General features: G+C 39.1%; 1 protein-coding gene across 11 annotated transcripts in view; it reads right to left on the bottom strand.

Moving 5' to 3' along the window:
• The window catches only part of BLTP1 (bridge-like lipid transfer protein family member 1), a 248,576-nt gene that overhangs the window by 43,130 nt on the left and 185,696 nt on the right, over positions 1 to 19,750 (bottom strand). For 6 of the 11 annotated variants that reach the window (XM_019494555.2, XM_019494560.2, XM_019494587.2 and 3 more), the window contains 12 exons: positions 19,017 to 19,228; positions 17,326 to 17,524; positions 16,527 to 16,586; positions 13,671 to 13,703; positions 12,654 to 12,880; positions 11,902 to 12,102; positions 11,562 to 11,692; positions 9,236 to 9,359; positions 7,839 to 7,948; positions 5,510 to 5,600; positions 4,329 to 4,391; positions 2,332 to 2,576 (listed from right to left, as the gene is read on the bottom strand). In XM_019494555.2, the coding sequence (XP_019350100.2) occupies positions 2,332 to 2,576; positions 4,329 to 4,391; positions 5,510 to 5,600; positions 7,839 to 7,948; positions 9,236 to 9,359; positions 11,562 to 11,692; positions 11,902 to 12,102; positions 12,654 to 12,880; positions 13,671 to 13,703; positions 16,527 to 16,586; positions 17,326 to 17,524; positions 19,017 to 19,228 (1,696 nt within the window). The remainder of the gene's footprint in view (positions 1 to 2,331; positions 2,577 to 4,328; positions 4,392 to 5,509; positions 5,601 to 7,838; positions 7,949 to 9,235; positions 9,360 to 11,561; positions 11,693 to 11,901; positions 12,103 to 12,653; positions 12,881 to 13,670; positions 13,704 to 16,526; positions 16,587 to 17,325; positions 17,525 to 19,016; positions 19,229 to 19,750) is intronic. The other 5 variants (XM_019494568.2, XM_059722083.1, XM_019494584.2 and 2 more) reach the window with 4 other exon arrangements.

Here is a 19,750-nt window from a genome sequence, read left to right as displayed (position 1 = left end):
TCCTGAATGATCAAAACCAGGGCTGTGTAAGTAGTGACCTGAAATGGGTAAATTATGCAACCCCTAGACTCTCACCCAGCTGTTCTCACCCAGGTCCTGTCTTTGCTTCAGCTGCTATTGAAGCGGGAGTCTCCAGGCTCCCCTTCCATCCTCCAGCTACTGCTTCCTACCGTTGCCCCAGGAGACTGGGCCATGTACCAGTGTAGAGAGCTGAAAGTGAGTTCAGGGCCAAGCCTGGATAGGGTGGATGAAAGTGGGGGTGGATGCAGGAGGGGGATCATGGCCATGTCGGGGAGGGATCATATCAGTGGGGCGGGCACACATCACAATGAGATGTTGTGCAGTGCAGAGGTGGAGGAGCGCCCCAGAGCATACGTGGGTGTGCTGTGCAAGGGAGTATCCATACAGCTTCTGGATAGTAGGGTCTCAGAAGTTGGACAGCTCTATTCCTTGTTAGCACATGTTTTGGATTCGATTCCACTTACCCACTATATTGAATGATTTTATCCCTGTCTCGCTTGTAATTGACATGCTATTAATATCAGAATCCCAGAAAGGCATCCAAAGGTTATTAAATACTTTAAAACAGTACTCTCTCTCAAATAGCTTGAAAATCATTCCTGCTAAATTTGAGGCACTGTTATTTTGGGAATGAAAGCTGGAAGTGAGATTTGGGGTTTTTTGTTTGTTTTTTTAAATACCTTGGAATCTAATTCAAGCAATTTCTGATCTGGAAAAGCACACTGAAAATGTAAGCTTTAAAGCTAAATGGGCATGAAGTTTTGGTTTTAAGTTTTACAATAAGACAGGTAAAATGTGGTATTGGCAGCACTAAGGTAGAGTCCATTTTATTGTATGGAGTAGAACTATGGTGATCCAATGGCTCAATCAAAAATAAAAAAACATTCTAATGACTTTTTAATGTGGCTTTTATACTTAATTATATGATGGGGGGACAGGTGGCAGGGCAGGGGAAAAAAGCAGGCACATGCAATCTGAAAAGGAGCTGCTTAATGTGAGCACTTAAGCACAATTAAGAATTCAAACTATTGGATTAAAAAAAGGAAAAAAAAATATCAGAGCTTATACTCCTATCAATTACCTTAAGAAATACATTATTAGAAGCCTCTCTTTATCCAACTAAACCTTTACATGAATGGTTTAACAACATATATTCTTGTGCAGACAGATGGCCTGAGAAACATGCTGTCAGTCACTGACTATTTCCCCTAAAGTTAGATCTTGTTTTAAATAAACATGCCAACATACAGAAGGATATGTTGGCAGTGAAATTTTATGGATTTCTTTCTTTTTGAGATTAATAAAGCACTCCTTTGGTTCAGAAATCTACGTACCTGAAGTACAAAACTGCGAACAGTGAGAGTCAATACTAGACTGAGATTCACTAATGAAAATCGGCAGTTGTAGGGTACCTGTAGATGTACCCAGAGGCTGCTCCAACATGCTGCGATTACAGCACGTTGGAGCAGACTCGATTAATTGAGTCTGCTGGAGCAAGCTAACTAGTGTGCTCCAGTCAGCCTCCGCATGTTGTCTATCAGCATCTCGTCTATCACCATGCTTCAAAATGGTGACAGGGGAGCTTTAACTAAAGCTCATTTGACAAACTCTCAGGGCCGCTGTAATTAAAATGCCCTCCCCCACCCCCAGATCATGTATAAAAACTCCTGTTATGGGCAGATGGTGTTAGACCCCATAAATAAATATGATATGTTCCTAAATGAGATAAATTACTTAAATCACTATCAAGGGTCTTGTTCATTTTTTGAAGAAGTGGAAAATAGTAGAAAATTTAAACTACTGAGTTAATGACTAAAGCACAATTTGGCTCCTCTATAATAATTTACAGCCTTTCCTATACTCCCTAAGTATATTTTCATTACTTGAACAAAGATTAAGCACTAAAATCAAATAGAATTTTCCTGTTTTTATTTTTTTAACTCTGCTAATATATATTGCTTAATTTTATCTATTTTTGTATCATCATATACTATGCTTTGATTCCATTGTAGAACTTGTAGAATGTGTAATCTTATTGTACGTTTTTACCAATAACCATAAATGATATTGTATTGTATAAGTTATTGTTAATTTTACTGTACTTTTGTTTAAAAAAAAAAAAAAAAAGCTGTAAATAAAAGTGATCATAAAAAAAATACCTTCCCCCTTGGGGGCCTAGACTACTAGAGGCCTAAACAGGCAAGATTTAGATCCTGGGTCAGTACCAGCTTTTCTAGTTCTAAAAATATCAACTTTTCAATATTTTCTTTTTACAGCCCTCATGAAGATTCCATTTTATAAACTGCTTACTGTGGTTTCCTATAAAAATAAGGCTTCTCTCTCTCATGGTCATCATCCTTCTCAGAGTCTTCACTGGTTGAAGACAAGCTGTCATCCCGTCGTCCCTCTTCAGGCTGGAAGGGAATGCTTGGTGAGTAGACTACTGGAGTTTTGGGTGAATTGAATACTGAGCATGATCCTTCACTAGGGGATGAGTAATGGGATGGACCATCAATGGTTACTGACAAAAGATCCAGTTCTGTCTCCTCTGGAAACTGATTGTAAAAAGACAAAAAGATATTAAATTTCACAGTTGCTGTGGGATTTACAGTGATTAAGCAGAAGTTAAACTTAAAAAAATGAAGAAACCTTTTAAAACCCCTTAAAGCTCAGGTTCCTTATACTGAACAGACAGAAGTGTTGGATTTAGGAACGTGTGGAATGAAACACATAAAAGAAAAATGAATAAGATTGGAGAACATTTACCATTGCATTAGTAATGTGTTGAATTTATTAGCTAGGTAATTAAACAGTATTGAGCGCTGATCAAAACTTTCATTATGACAGTCCAACAGTTTGAATGTAAACACTTCAATGAAGTAAAACAGGTTTTAAAAGCAAAAAATGCACATAATGCAGAATGCAAAAATCACCATGATCATCTGTAAATTAGAGCAATACATAGAAGTCTGTTAGTGAAAGTACATGCAAAGTGCTAGCACAGAATGTACAGTATTACCATATCTTGTAGTACTATTCAGTTCTTTTTAAAATGTTGAATAAAATTGACATGAATGGTGGCAATTTCAGGGAAAATTTCTAGATGTGGCCTCCTAGATACGTTTTAGTGCACTTGGCATGAATAAACACCAACACATACAGGTAGGTGGACGATAAAGTCTGGTGAGCATTGGTGATATAGAACTGCATAGTGGTGTTTCAACATTCAAGATTAGAGTCTGAATTGAAATTCTTTGATAAATTTCATCCTACCTTCAGAAAGCTATTAGCACTCAACCCTTCACCCTTTTTATTATCCATCAATTTTTCCTAGCTAAAGAAAAGTGTTTAAAATTGATATAAAAATGAATGGAAATGTTAAAATATTCCATATTAAAACATATGTAAAAAGAAATCAACCAGAAATTCTGCCTTTCATTTTTCCCCCCTTTAGAAATTTGGTCATTTTAGCAGTGTTGGTGACCAATTAAACCAGTCCATTGTAAGACCTCTATAAAAAGAAGGGAAAAATTGGAAGGGAAAATGTTAAATGGTTTTCTTTCAAAAAGTGTCGACTCTTTTTTTCTAAAGGATGGGAGTTTTAGTGTTTTGCTCTCATTTAGTATAGCTCAAGCATCCTTTTTAAAAAAATTAGAGGGTTTTCATTTATTTTGTTTTATTTTTAAGTAGGCACCAATTTTGACAAATAACAGTTACACTGCTCCATTTTCACGGTTCATGTGACCAGACTCTGGAATATATTCCCAGTGGGGGTGGTGCAGGCACCTACCCTGGAGATCTTCAAAAGGAGACTGGATGCACACCTTGCTGGGTTTATAAGAAATAAAGAAAAAAAAATGATGCTTGTTAGCTTTACACCTTGCAGTTGTTTTGTATCAATGTTAATGCCTGTACTCTTCAGACATGCTGTAAAAATGATGAAAATGCAATGCAGAGAACTCTGTGGCAACACTTGCCTTGCAAATCTGGATGGTTCAAAGCTTGCCTTGAGGTAGTTATGGTCAGGGCTTGGTGAAGACTTTTGTTCATAAATATACAAATATAACTTATTACTAACTTTACAAAGGCTGCAAATTCAAGGAATGAAATTGTGAGCAGACTTGGAGATTCATCAAAAATTGTGCGCATTCATCTACATCTTTTTACATGTTTATATTTTAAATCTTTAAAAATGGCATACATTCTGCTTTGAAATAGCTGAATTTGAAAGAGACAGGTAACTAAGAAGTAGCTTCCTGGAGGTTAATTAGTTGTATGGTAAAATATATGCTTCTGCTTACAAGTACCTGAAAATACCCTTCCCTGGGACAGCTGGATTGTTGGGCATTCCCCAAAACTCTTTTATTCGACTTAATTAAAAATAAAAAGAAAAATATGAATTAAAACAACTAATAGAATCTGAACAATGCAAAACCAATATAAAGGTAACATTTAAAGGGAGAAAAAATACTGTAATAGAAGAAAGACCAACATTTTACTAATGCTTGTTAAACAAATGTGTACGTGTCAAGAAAACTCTGAACCATTTTGCTTTTATTTTATTAATATCTATCGCCAAAACTGTGAGCACAGCTAACATACAAAATTACCATGCAACTATTGTAAACTCTGTTAAAAGTAGCAAAAAAGTTTCCTTTTTTTTTGCATACATGCCAATTTCTGAATAGCATGAAGGTATACCCTTTTAACAATATAAATCAAATCTCACAAAAAAAAAATTTTTTTCAATGTTTCTATTGCTGTATTTTCTCTCACAGCCCATATTTTTTTATCCAAAACCAGCTGGTGAGAAGTGGGGTTGCACTATATGTGAGAAAAATTATGAAAATTTAGTAGCGGGGGAGTGATGACAGCATTAACTGCCACAGTTCTGGGAGCCACCACAATTACCACTGCCACCACACTTCCCTGCCACCAAATGTCCAGGCCCATAGGGAGCCCCCCTGCATACAGGATAGCCCCGAGGCCACTACAAGACATCAGGCCCAGCACGTAGGTCTAGAGCTGGCATGCTGGGTTTGCACGGCACCAGACTTGCCGCACCAGGTCCAACCAGCATGTGGCCCTGAACCTGGCACACTGGAGTCAGGGCTTCTGTTCAGACTTGGCATGTAGCCACAGATCTGGTCCACTGGGTTACATCCACAGACCCCATCCAGCACAAAGGGTAGCAACAGACTTGGAAGCAGGTTTGGCTCCCTAGTTGCTGCTACCTCAGTCAGAAAGGACTAATCTTTTCTCTTCTTCAGGTTGCCCTTCCAAAACAAAGTACAGGCTGTATGCAAGGGCACGCTGTATGTGAAAAAAATATGGTAATGTCTACAGAAAATGTTTAGGCAGAGTACTAAGACTGATAAAAAGTTTGATTTTTAAGTCTCTCTCAGGTATGTCTAAGAAGTTTATCAGCATGGTCCTAATTATTATAGCAAAGCACACTAATTATTATAGTATATAGGGTATATCTTACAGGGTCTTGTATGTTAAACGTTACTCTAGGTCCAGGAGATGCTGCATCTACACGGATTTCTGGGAGTTCTTCATTGTCTCCTAGTCGAGAGCTAAAAGACGGACAAAAAAACCCAAAACATCTATTGAAGTTTTAAACTTAATGGAATCATGTACTTGTCTACAAACAGAATCATGACATTGCAAACTCACTGCTAAAAATAAATAAGGATATAAGAAATAAGAAACAACTTGTGCTTAACATTTTATAAAAAAAAAAATAGGTACTGAACCAGTAAATAAGTATTTAAGGCACACAAGGGAAAAAATGATGAAAATTATATTTGGCAAATAGTTTGCTGTTGGCTAATTTATCCTAAAATTTAAACATCTTTCTGGATTTGTGAAGTAGGGGCTAAGAGGTAAAAACAACAAATAACAGGAAGTGATCAATTTGTGATGAGGATTGCAAATAAAACTGGAAGACTGAGTTATTTTGTGATTGAGCAAAAAGAGAAAATATTCTAATCTTATCTGAAAAGGAAATTTGCTATTCATTTTCATAGATTTCATAGACATTAGGGCTGGAAGGGACCTCAGAAGATCACCGAGTCCAGCCCCCTGCCCCAGGGGCAGGAAGTAGGCTAGGGTCAAAGGATCCCAGCAAGATAAGCGTCCAAACATTTCTTAAAAGAGTCCAAAGTAGGTGCTTGCACCACCTCCAGAGGGAGTCTATTCCAGGCCTTGAGGACTCGGACAGTAAAGAAGTTTTTCCTTATGTCCAGCCTAACATGGTCTTGGAGGAATTTGTGACCACTGGAACTTGTCATCTGTTGGAGTGCTCTGGTGAACAGGCGTTCCCCCAGATTCCCTTATTATACTTATAGGCTGCCACAAGGTCACCCCTGAGCCTTTTTGAGAAATCTTAAATATTTGATAGGCCCAACAAAAAAGAGTACATTACACAACACCATACTTGTTCAATGATCTTTCCAGTAAAATCCTGAATCTCCTGAAGGTGATTTTATTAAAAAGGGGAGGTAAGATGAGCTGGTGTTCAAATCTACATTGTTTCTGTCTATAGCAATACTAACTAGATCAGAAGAAACTTTAAACTTGCAAGAAAAGCAGCTGAGGAATTTATTTTGAATTATTTTGTTTAAAACAATTTGCTATTCTGAGATTGAAGAATCTGTTTTCTACTCTGTTAGCAATTTTTTAAAGGTTTAATTCACCCAATATTTTGAACCACTTTGTCTTTCCCGAACAGGAGTTATTATCAGCTAAAGAAGATCCTTAGAATTATAAGAAATCCCTCCAGAACAGAACTTTGAAATCTGGTTCTAAGAAGTCCTGTGGGGTGAAACTTTTGCTCCTCAATTGATCTGCTCCTTGAGCACATTGAAAATCATATATGCTTATTTTACTATTTATCAAGTGTGCTACCTTTTACTCTGTAGTTTTATTAGGCGAGTATAGCTTTCAGAGAATGAAATGGAGTCTGTTCTGCTTGTACATCATCTCAATATGGTTATCCAGGCTTAAACTGTTGTTAACGATATGTGAACAAGACAGTTTCGGATTACATGGCAGACGAGCTAAAACCCATTTCTTCAGCTTTCTTAATTTCATTGACAATTTCTGGTAAGACGCAGTCTGCACACATTTACTTCTATGCTTTAGATTGAAAGCACAGCAGATTTTTCAGCTTTAAATATGGGCTAGAAGGCAAAACTATGGACCTTAGCAACTCTGTTAGGGAGATCAGATTTGAAAGCTAAGAACCATCCATACTGAGAAACTCTTGTAAGCAAACCTTTTGAAAAAGGTAAAGACACTCATCATCAAAGAACATATGAATAAATACATATCTATAGTTTCAGGCAAGGATCTTTGAGTACACATGATATCTTTTATTAGACCAACTGAGTAGTTGGAAAAAAGTTCTTGGCAAGCTTTCGGGTGCAGTCACCCTTCTTCAGGCATAGGGAGTCTCTGCTGTTCTGAGACTCCAAGGCCTCAGTTTTAGCTTCTTTCATTCCTTGGAGTCTTGTCTGCCTATGTCCTTAAACCAACACGGCTACAACCAAAAACCCACCCATCTATAGTTTCAATATAAAGCTATAGTTTCTATGTAAAACAATTTTAGCTTTTGCCCAACTAAAATATTTTAAAAAGTGAGATTTAAAAGAAAACAAACCCACTCCATCTTTTCGAAAGATTGTCATGAACACTTTTAAAGACACACAGCCACACACATGCACACCCACCCTTATCACAAATATACCCTATTCTAATTCTGTTCAAAATTTCATCCTCTCAAATGTAGTCATTTGCTAAAACCACTGTACCTTGCTCTGTCCATTCTCTTTAGAGGCGGTCTTCCTGAGGCTGAAATACTCTTAGATCGGTTATAGCTGGGTTTGTAGCCCAGACCCCATTTGTCCTTCAGGGAAGCAGCCTAAACAAAAGCAAAATAAAACGTCAAGGCTAATAAATACTGCAACTTGTACATGTATGTGACAACGTAGAAAATAATTTACAAAAATAAAAAGTATTTTACCCTGACATAACAGTTTTGGGAGAAAAAAATTCTTTGATAAATAGGAGCTCAACACATCCCTTTGTAGGCTTTTGCTGTTACTTTCATTTTGACTTGTTGCTGAGCTATATGCCCACCTTTTACATTGGCTTCATATTGCTGTCAGGAAAACAGGATATTCTGAATAGTTCAGGATCCTCTTTGCCAAACAACTTCTCTCCATGTGCTACTGCTGCAGCTGCAATCAGCAAAGGAGCATGAGCTGCCACCAGAATATTCCCAAGAAAAGTCCTTGCTTTAGAATGGAGCATAATACCTTTGTCCAGAACAGCCCTTCAGGAACACTGGAAATGTTATTTGTCCAGGTTTCACACCAGGGCTTCGTACAACATTGCAGGTATTAGTCAGTGGTGGCACTGTTTGGTTTTGACATCATTTCTGCTTTGCTGTTTCTTCTTGTTGTTGTTTTAGGGTTTTGTGGTCGTGTCCAAATGAGTGCAGCCATGTGGTATGTGGTGCTGCAGACACATCTGTGGTGCCACATACTGCATGCACGTTCCGTTGTTCTCCGTGCTTCATAGGAGAAGCGCAGGGAAGAAAAAGCGAAGCTGTGCACAGGCCAGCAGCATGTGCTGCCCAAAGCCTGAGCCTGGCCAGCTAGTGCCACGCTTTGCTGCCGGCCAGACTCCGTGCACTCCTCATTGTTGCAGCCCCAAGAGACCCCCAGAACCCCAGGTAAGGCTGCTGGGGCCTACTCCACCTGGGGTAACCTGCAGTGTGGCAGCGTGCGTGTAGCATGGATGTTCCCTGGGGATAACTACTGGCAGCACAAGGTGCGCTGTCACTAGTTGTCCCCGGGGAACCAAACGTCTATGCATGTCTGGACCCGGACTATGGGACTATCTTTGATTCATGAAAATGGATTATAAATCCTGAAATATGCTATTGTTTTTACCATAAATCTAATAATGTTATATCCAAGTTTGCTCATGTAATTTAACAGTTAAAAGATGGTACATCCAAAATTCTGGTTTTCCAGCTCCAATGATACAGGAAAAAAAAATTTCTCCCAGAAGAGAAATGGGACATCACTTGATGTATCTATCCCTCTTTCTATCTTTATTCTTCTGTCTGTCATTTATCCATTTTTATTTAGCAGGTGGTGGAGAAATTTTCAAATACAAAAAATGTATTACAATTACTTACCCTCATGCTGGACCTGCGTAGTTTTTTACGAACATCACGGCGGATATCATTCACAGCTACTGACTCCAATTGCTGATAGCGCTGAATTTCTTGGTTTATGGTTCCTTCACTTGCACCTAGTTTTCTGGAGACAAGTGAGGCTAGTAAATTTTCCCAAATGGATAACCAGTGAAGTTTCACAGTATTTTCACTGTTTTCTTTATCAACAACACTTCTATAATTTCCAATATTACAGTTCTAAAATTTGTTCAAACAATTCTTTAATGAGTTAGTGACAGCTAGCTCATGAAAAAAGTGACATACTTTTCCTATGGCTCAGAGGGTCCATTGTCATTTTACTATATAACTGTTCAAGTACAGTATTTGTTTATACGGTCATTTTTTTAAAAAGGTCTGTTCATTTTTAGCAGTCTACTACTCATCTTATTTAAGCAAACAGGTTAAGAGTACTGGAGCAAAATACAATGCAACAAGATATCAAACAATGTTATGATGTTCATAGAGATGGAAGAGGATGATCTGATACAGAACAACTACTGGGGCGTACAAGCAAATGGCTCCTAAAAAGAACAAAAAAAACCCCTTTTTCTGTACTTAAAAAACCCAACCCAGTAAGTGGGGAGACCACTTAAAAAATAGTGACGGGCAGGGGCAGGGGATTATTCCCAGGAGGAGATGGCAGAAAGGTCTAAATGATTCTCAATATAACAAAAATTTCAGAAAGAAAAAACTCACTCAAGTACAAAAACGGTTTTGTGATGCTACAGTACATGAAGAACTACAGTACATGAACCAAATCATCACATTCACATGGGACACAGCACTTAGTGCCACATATCAGCTGTGAACATTTAAAGAGTTTGTGTACAATTGGCTTACAGCTGACTGCTGCCAGCACTCAGGACAAAAGTATAAGCAATAAACAACATCCATTCTCCTTTATTTGCTACTTAACTAACAACAGAGTCCATATTGTCACAGGTGCTCTCACTTTTAAGAAATACTGCTCTAGACTTAAACATAACAAATGTTGTCATATGAAAGTTATACTTGATTCTTCCCTCAAACACTTTCAAATAATTTTTAAAATATTTTTCCTGTTTTATTGAATTATGCTACTGTGTATGAGTTGCATTTTATATTATTATCAAAAAGCTATAAAATAGTTGATTTAGAGGGGTTTCTTCCTCCTGCAATGAGCAGTATCTTACTAAAATAAAACTGCTTTGCAGCTGCAGTAAGTCAAAATCATACATTTAATAAAAGAAGTAATATAAATAATAGGGTTGTATAAAATTTCAGCGGTGTTTTGAGCTATTTCAGTGCCTGAAACACCAAATCCGAACTGAAACGCAAGGCTCAGAAACATCTCCGAAATGAAACGAGGTATCTGAAATGTTTCAGAAATGTTTCGGAAAAATTCGGAGTTTCAGAACTGGGCTTTTAGGGAAACAGCTGTATGCTGCTGCCCTGCTGCACAATTCTGCTCCACAGGGAGCAGAGATCCATGCCAGGCATCTCCTCGCTGCCACTGCCTGCCTCATGCTGCCCTGGCGACATGGGAAGTGCTGGTCCCTGCTGTGCAACCTGGCTCCACAGGGAGCAGAGATCTGGGATTGTATGGGGCAGGCAGCGGTGGCGAGGAGACCCCGGCACAGATCTCTGCTCCCTGTGCAGCCAAGTCACGTGACAAGGACCAGCAGACTTGCTCGCCACTCTACGCTGCTTCCCTGTCCCATGACCTAGAGTGACAGTGATCAGAGATCCGCTCAGGGGTCTCCTTGCCTGCATGGAAGGCCAGCGGCCCTCCCCCGGACGAGCCACCCACAGCCCCGTCCTGCTCCCACTGGGGCCCTGCAGCCTGAGGCTCCAAGCCCCACCCAGCTGGGTAGGGCTGTGCAAAGCTTCCCTTGCAGCCTATTCAAAACAGATTCAGAGGAGATTCGACGAAAATGAAATAGGAGAGCGATCTGAAATACGGAAACGAATCACTGTCCTCCGAAATGGCCAAATCCGAAAGCGAATCGAAACAGCTGTTTTGCACAACCCTAATAAATAGTGACAGAAATATGGCTTGGTCTTAATATGGGAGCTGCTGATACAGTGATGCACAAGTACAAAATGGGATTATGGGCTGCTTGAAATTGAGGAAAATATCCAGAGGATTTTAGTGGGCACTTATGCACTTGATCGCCAATGCAGAAACCTTCCTCCACTGAAACTAAAGGCAGAGAAAGGCAAAAACCTAGATTCAGTCTGTTATTCTTAACACATTGAGGCAGGACTTTTTTTTTTTAATAAATATTTCAAGAAAAATCCAACTTACTTTAAGTCATCAATTACTTTTGCTTGTTCGTTGAGTTCCCTAATATCTACCAAACGTTTTACAAATTTTCTTCCTCTCTGCTCTCCACCTTGGCTACTAGATGTTCCCTGTCGGCGATGATCAACATTTTCCTATTTAAAACAAATGTATTATTGCATTAGATTCCAAATCAAACCACACGAACTCTATTTTTAACTAGAGATGCAATGAATTTTGCACCTTAAAATCAAAGCATGGCATGCAAAGAATCAGTTTTTAGTTTAAAAGGCAGCTGATTTGAAGTTTTCCAGTGATCCAAGTCCCATTATTTGCTTAAAGATGTGTTTTAAAAGCTACATACATGTCCCCATGAGCAAGACCTGCCCGCTTTCATATGTGAACTGCTAAACTGGGAAGAGTCACACATCGCTGACCCCGACAGATATTCTACAGGAACAGAATAACGATGGTGTTTGGGGCTCAGACCCAGCAGGTGATTTACAATCCGCTGCCCAAATGTGAGCTTGTGTACATCTCCACATAATGAACCTTCATCTGCTTTCTAAATAATAAACATCCATGTTAGCAGTTTAGGGTACTCTCCAGAGCAGGTAACAGGTACTCGCAAAATGGAACTGAACTGTTCAAATATTTAATACGAGACTAAAACATGAAAAACTGTGTTTTTACTAACATAATTTTTTCCTAATTTCCTTGTAATGTTAATGACTTCCCAGCCTGCTAGAAGACAGCAACTAAAGCCAAAATTTTGAAGACTGGGTACCTAAAGTTAAAGACTTAAATCAGTACTTCAGCGTTTAACAGTAAAAGCCTGAAGGATCTGCGGGTGATGAATACCTTGAGAAATTAGGCTCTCAATATGGAATCATAAATCTAACCTAAGACATTCACCTTTGATACTGCTGACTTGACTCAATTTACAGTAAGGAACTGTTTGCTTTGCTTGCTTTGAATGCATAAGTTCAAGGCAAACAGATCTAATATTTTTCCTCCACCATATAAATCACCCAACAATAGGATCTCTGTCACATTTACTGGTTTGCCTAATTCTGCTAAATTAATTTAGAACTGTATTTTGATTGATCCACTTACTGCATGTATAGTGGGAGACATAGTATCAACCTCATCCTCATCTGACAGGTCAGCTATGTTTACAGAGTTGAGATCAGCAATGTCATCAACATCTTCTTCTCCTGTCAGTGTTGTGAGGGTGTTACCCAGAGCATTTAGTCTTTTCCCAATGTTGGGATCCATGTGAACATCAATACCACACATCTTCCATAACACATTAAGTGTCCAGGTTCCAGCACTACTGCTTTCTATTTCAAAATAGAAAAATAATTCAGCTGATTGACTTCCCTCTTTAGTCATTCTGACACTGGATTTCATATCTGCTTCTGTAGCTTTGAAATATAGTTTGAATATCATTAGCATTTATTAAATGTATATTAAAGTTTCTCTAATTATTACAAACATAATTACAAACATAAGAAAAACCTAATAAATGAATCAAAATAAAGGAGTTTTCCCAATGGATGAGAAGAAAATGAGAAACTGAATGGGATCATAGGAAAGCCGAACTGGAAGGGACCTCACAAGGTCATCTAAGTCCAGCCTCCTGCTCAAGGCAAATCATCTGTAACTAAACCATCCCAACCAAGTGTTTGTCCAACCTGCTCTTGAAAATTTCCAAGAATGGAGATTCCACAGTTTCTCTGGGTATCCTGTTCCAGTGCTTGACCACTCTCATAACCAAAACATTCCTCCTAATTTCCAACGTAAATATCTTCTGCTGTAGCTTGAGGCAATTGTTCCTAGTCCTGTCCCCAGTGGTCACAGGGAAAAGCCCATCTCCCTACTCTCTATAATCACCCTTCAAGTATTTGAACACTGGTATGAAATCCCCTCCCCTTCCCCGTCATCTCTTCTCCAGATTTCTCTCTCTCTCTCTCTCTCTCTCTCTCTCTCTGCCAGGTTCACCACACCAACAAAGGGATTCTAGTAACAGTGAAATCCAAAGGATGGGCATCTGAGTAAAGGATTCTGAACCATCTGCAAATTTGACTTTGAAAAATTATAATGCATTAGGGGGGAATTAAAAGGGTGTACCTGAAGTATGTACTTTTGCATCATTCATAGTGCCTAGAAAATGGGTGAAATTATTAGCAAGTCAGAATTTTATATCCTTCATAAAGGGAAACTTTTTTTTTTTTTTTTTTAAGGAGGAAGTACCTACAGCATAAAACCGCTGATTTTTCTTTGGCCTTGATTTTTCCAGAAAAAGCTAATGATTCTGGTTTGTAAGCATCTTTTATGTGGTATGCTCAACCATCTGTCTATTACTGAGGTTGGGTAGTTTTGTTTTGTTTTTTTAAAATCAATGGAGGTGAGAGAATGAACTATTACTTTACTGAAAGGCTTACAGTTGACTGTTATAATTCTAAGGCAAAAGAGCCCCTGCAAGCTCCTCTGAGACACAAAAAGACATCTTCTGAATTAAGCAGCCAAAGCAAGAGAATAACTATTTTAAAAGACCATAGCCAAACTTCTGATTTTCAAAGGTTCTCTCATATGCTGTATAGCTTGAAAGGCCAGGAAGCTTCTAGATGCCTGCATGGCTCCCAACAAGGCAAAGCAAATAGTGGGCTTTTCATAAGTGAGCAGAACTCTGCACTGCCCCTGTTAGGCTATGGAAGCAGAGTGGGGGGGAAACAAAATCAGAATGGAGAACCTAGGCTACAGTTTTGATCCATACTTATACAACTATAAATCTCAGTTATTACCACAAATACATACCCTAGATTCACCATGGTGGATCTATAGCTACATATCACCATAAGGCATTAAAATTATAAAAACATTATTTCACATTTTAAATGATTTTTGTAAAATGTTCTATACTCTAAAAAAAAATCATGTTTTCTTCAATAACATCAATATATCTTATTTTGGGCTTTTTTCCCTTTCTTAATCTCTCTTGCTCCTACAAACATTCCCCACCTTGTCTATTCCCCAATGCCACTATGTATAATCCTTCCTTCTATTTGTCTATTTTCCTCTATCCCTACCTTCTTTTTTATTCCTTCCTTTATCATTTTGTTACTCCCCTTCCTTTCTCATAGCCTACTTGGTACTTCTTCCTCTTCTGTCCACATGCTTATTCATGGCATGAACAACATGAAGAGCTGATGATGTATAGCACAATTCAGGTAGGACCCTGGGCAGGAGAGCTAGAGGTTCCTAGAGCAACAGCACCACTAACACAGTGGCAAATATTTTATATTGTCCATCAGAGCTGACAAGCCCATTTGTGCTTAGCATTTAAAGAAGCAGTAATGGGTACCGTTCATCAGAAATTCACCGTTGTTTCTGAAATCCAGTATCTGTTTGTAGTACTGAAGTATGGCAGACCGACTTAACTTCTTTTCTTCTACCTTTCCCATAGAAGAAAAATTCCAAGAATCAAGAAAAATTTTCAGTTTGCCAGCAGCTTGGCTCCCTAGTTTCTTTCACTCAGGTGTTCAGGAGGCCTAGGGAACTGGGCATCTCAGAAAACAGCCACCCAAAGTCACAGGGAAATGGCCAGCCACATTTCAAGACAGTAGGGGTGTGCAAAGCAGGCCATATTTGATTTGGATTTGGCCTGATTCGGGGGACGGTAATTTAATTTGTTGATTTGGATCACTGTCCCAATTCCATTCGACTGAATCCAAATCTGAAGATTCGATGCTGATTCGGAGAATCATCAATTCAGTCATAGACACAGCTTTAAATGTTCTTTTCGACATACCTTGAGGTACCAGGTGCGGCTCGTGAATGCTGAGATGGTGGGGCAGATGAAGCGTCCCACAGGAGCGTGGTGGGGCTCCTCACGTGCTTGGCGGTGGACCCGGAAGTACTTCCGGTCCACTTCCAGGTCCACTGCGGAGCATGCGGGGGAACCCCCCCCCCACCCCATTGGCTTGGCAATCAGCTGCAGGGGGACCCCAGGTGCCCCCCCCCAGACCCAGAAAGCACCAGTTGCCGAGCTGGGGGTGAGGGTGGAGGGTCCCCCACGTGCTCTGCAGTGGACCCGTAAGAGCTTCTGGTCCACTTTCAGGTCTGCCGCCAAGTGTGTTGGGACCCCCACCCTGCACTCCCATGGGATGCTCCATCTGCCCCACCATCTCAGCGTTCATGAGCCGCCTGGTACCTTGAGGTATGTAGAGAAAACATTTAAAAGCTATCTCTGAATCATCAAATCTCTCCAAATTTATTCAGAGGGTTCCGATTAATTTCAGAGAGATTAAAACGTTTCCTGATTCTATTCAGATTGGGAGATTTGGCTGCCGAATCGGTCCGAATCTCCACCAAATCAAATCAGCGACCAAAGCTTCGCATAGCCCTACCAGACAGCAGACAAGTCTGAAGAGGCAGCCAGCTGGCTGCCTGGGGTTTCAAAGGAACTGGTTGGTTGTACTGCTGGTCAGCTGTGAAGTGGACCAACTCAAGCTGCAAGGAAAGCCAGCCCGGTTAGTGAGACTATGTCTGCTCCCTAAACTAGCCCAAAGCTGATGGGGAAACCTGGCACATAGGCAAGCGTCAGAAGTTTGGATGGAATTGATATGTTCCTTCAGAAAACCATTCTGGAAAAATTCCAGTGCCATAGTTAAAGCCAGCTGAAAAAAGCATCTTTAAAAGTTGTATTTGCAAGCACTTTACACTTGTGATGCAGGTACCAATGATGGTTTCTTACAATCCTTTACTAACTTCTTGTAGCTAAAATCTAAAGACTAGGCTACAGCAGATTGAGAAAGATACTCATGGCCAATAATAACTTGAAAAATAGAAACAACTCCAACCCAAAGAGGCAATTAAAAACAAAACGCAACCCAAAAAACACAATTACAGTAATTAAAACAAAGCTATCCAAAGTCTCACAAATATTTTATTCCCATAAAAATGGAATGTAAATAAGTACTTTACCTGCTGCAGCTTGTCCTGTTGTTCTAGAACATACTTCATAGGTACCATCCGGCACAACACCTATATACAAAGTAAAATATGCACTGGCTAGACAGATGTTTCTTATCAGATTTGCAAAATTCTACTGATCCATTTGTCCTACAATTGAGTGCATGCACTCTTTTAAACGCACATTAAAAAAACATGTGCATGAATGCATATACACTGCCATCATAACAAATTAGAGAGTGATTTTAATTCTACCTGTCAGACATTTTCTTGATAATTTTGTAAACTGAAACAGATTGATATTCAAAGAATATGCACTAAGAAATTTTCCTTAGACTACCAATAAAAAGACATATTTAACTGCAAAATTGGAACGTTTTAAGAAAGCAACTTGTTACAAATATTATTTAATAAATATATTTAAGTCTTTTAATGCACTGAGTCATTTTAAACTTTCAATAGAACACTGATCTGATTGTTATGGTGACGATGACAAATCATAAAACAATAAAATAAACTCTCCTGATCTGGTCAAGAGAGGGGGTACTGAAGAGAAAATACTATATTCTGTATACTGACAGGCTATTCTTGGAAAAAGGAAGTCTGAAGTTTAAAGTTTTAAGGGTACTAAAAGTCTATCAGGTATAGAAAGGGAATCCACATAATGCTGTATTTGAGTTTCAAAATGCAATCATTTCTTTCACAGTCTCTTTGTGAATCTTCAATAGTTCTCCAAAGCCTCGGAAAGATTAGAGAGGACTATATATGCTCCCCTGCCTCTAGTGCCCAAGACAAAATTAGAAACACTTACAAGCATTCATGACTAGATCCCCTCTTATTTCTGGTTTCCAGTCATCCCAACTTGTCTCAAAGCCATCAGCAAAACGGATACAGAAGTTTTTAAAATGCCCTTTGCTAACGAGAGACTCTGAAGAGCAGGCGGTGATTAATGTGCTTTCAATGGTCAGGACTAGAGCAGACCCAGTGTCGAGATCTGCAGTGTGGTTAGACTGTAAAAAAGAAAAGAAAAGAAAAAAGAAATAAATGAATTGTACAGAAAAAGTAATTTACTGGTAACTGCAGACTCAAAATGGTTCTCTACAGGATTTTTCAGTTAACAGGTTCATACCTTTCTTACATTTTTCTCTATTTTGCTAGTAATATAGAGAGTGTAATATAGAAAGTTTCAAAAGTGTCAAGTCCATGCACACAACATCCTGGACCCTGTCCCTTTCAGTCAATGCAGCCTATACAGTTGTCAGCAACTATTAACTATTAATTTATTATTTCCTATCCACTATTAAAATCATCACTATGAAATAGTTAACCCTGATGCTGAAATATGCATAGGCTTGAAAGCAGATACTCAAGGCTTATGGGAGAGACGAGGGGAGAGAGACACAGTTGTACCAGGCCCCCAAACCTGGGATCCCCCCCAAATTTTATTTTTAATTCACATTAAGATATAACGAGTAAGATAATAATTGCAAGTAGCATGTGTACATATAAAGCAGAAAAATATCATCTCGATAAATTTATTTCCAAACTTATGAATTCTACTTAGAATTTAAGTAGAATTCCTCTAGTCACTATTTCCAAAATGAGAGGTAGGGGCCTCCTCCTACCAAGAGGAACCAGGCCCCCAAAATTCTCTTATAAGCCTTGATGACACTACAGTAAAATAGTTAGTCCCAAGATATGGCCTGATCATTAAAAAGTTCTACACACATTCCGAGAGGTTTTGTCCTATTCAAAATATAATGATAATCACCACCATTGCCTTCAGGACGTAGATCCGAGTTTTCTAAATGGAAGCTAATAAGTGAATATGAAATACCAAAACATTCCTGAATATAAGTTGAAGCTTACAAGTTATATTCTCTTTATAGAACTCTGTGTAAAGTATACTGGCCAGGACTGCCTGAATTTCCCCTACCATCTGAGCTGCATGTTATAGCTAGTAGGAGGTATGTCTCATGAAACTCATGTTATCACCATGGACTCAGAAGAGAAATGCACTTGGAAGTCCCATGGAGTCAGGGGACTCCTAGGCTATGAGAAACACATATACATACACACACGTACACATATACATATACACATACACATATATCTATATAGATATAGAGAGAGAACGCAAGAGCAAGAATGACCTTTGAGGAACATGACAAATGCAGGTCAAGAAATACAAGGGAGGCATGCAAAAAATTTTTTTTCCACTTTGTAAAGCAATCTACCTTGGCTATGGAGGTACAGTCTTAGGAGCAGCTGATACCTTCCTTGATGAGGAAGATGGAAAGCCCAAACCTGAGCCACAGCTTGCAAACCACTCCTATCACCTCCTTTCAGAAGAACTTGAAATAATTTGCTATCATATCACACTTTACACTTTAGCCAGCTTTCTATGTAAATTGTTTACTTAATACTTGATTCTCATCTATTTATAACTCATGGCAAGACTCTCTATTGAAAGCCTTGATACAAAACAGGTAAAATTAATACCTGTGGTGCGTTTGTGATGGGAAGACAAATTCCCAAATCGTTCACAGTTAGCTGAAGGAAGAGAGTCCCAAAAGCTTGAGCAGATGTTTGCTGGATTCCAGGTAACATATCTACCACTTCTTTTGTAGCCATATGAATATCCTTATGCAAAGCCAGTCTTTGTTCATTCCAGTTGTCATAGGCAGCCTTGTAATTCAGCCAAAACAGCACAGCTTTGGGAAAGGAAATAAAATGGTTCAACAATGTTGTTAGTTTCAATTTGCTGAAGTTTTGTTTTTTTGTTTTTTGCTTTACCTATGTATATTAAATATTGTGGATGTACATTTATATACATAAATGTACATGTATGCATTCACAGCTATTCCCATAAATTTACCATCTTTTCTCACATTGAACACATTCCCAAATATAAACACACACACTATTTTTGAAACGCCTCAGGAAAGATAGAACCCCCCCCCCCCCCCCAAAACCTTACCTAAGTAACTGAGGTCTGGGGTTTTGGAGCTGGGGATCATGCTCTGGGGCTGGGGGCTATGCATGACCCTGACCCTGAACACTGGCACGTCAGCACTGAGACCACAGAGCAAGGCCTGCTCCTGTGTGCTGGCACTGGGGCCTGATCCAGCCTGCCACTGATCGGGCTGTGCAACAAGCCCAATCCTGGACACTGACACTGGGGCCCAATCTGGTACACCAATGCTCAGATCATGCAGACAGCCTGATCCATCACA

This window comes from Alligator mississippiensis, chromosome 2, assembly GCF_030867095.1.
Source record: "Alligator mississippiensis isolate rAllMis1 chromosome 2, rAllMis1, whole genome shotgun sequence".
Lineage (NCBI taxonomy): Eukaryota > Metazoa > Chordata > Crocodylia > Alligatoridae > Alligator > Alligator mississippiensis.
Note: the sequence above shows the minus strand (reverse complement) of the source record. Positions and strands in the feature narration are given on the sequence as shown.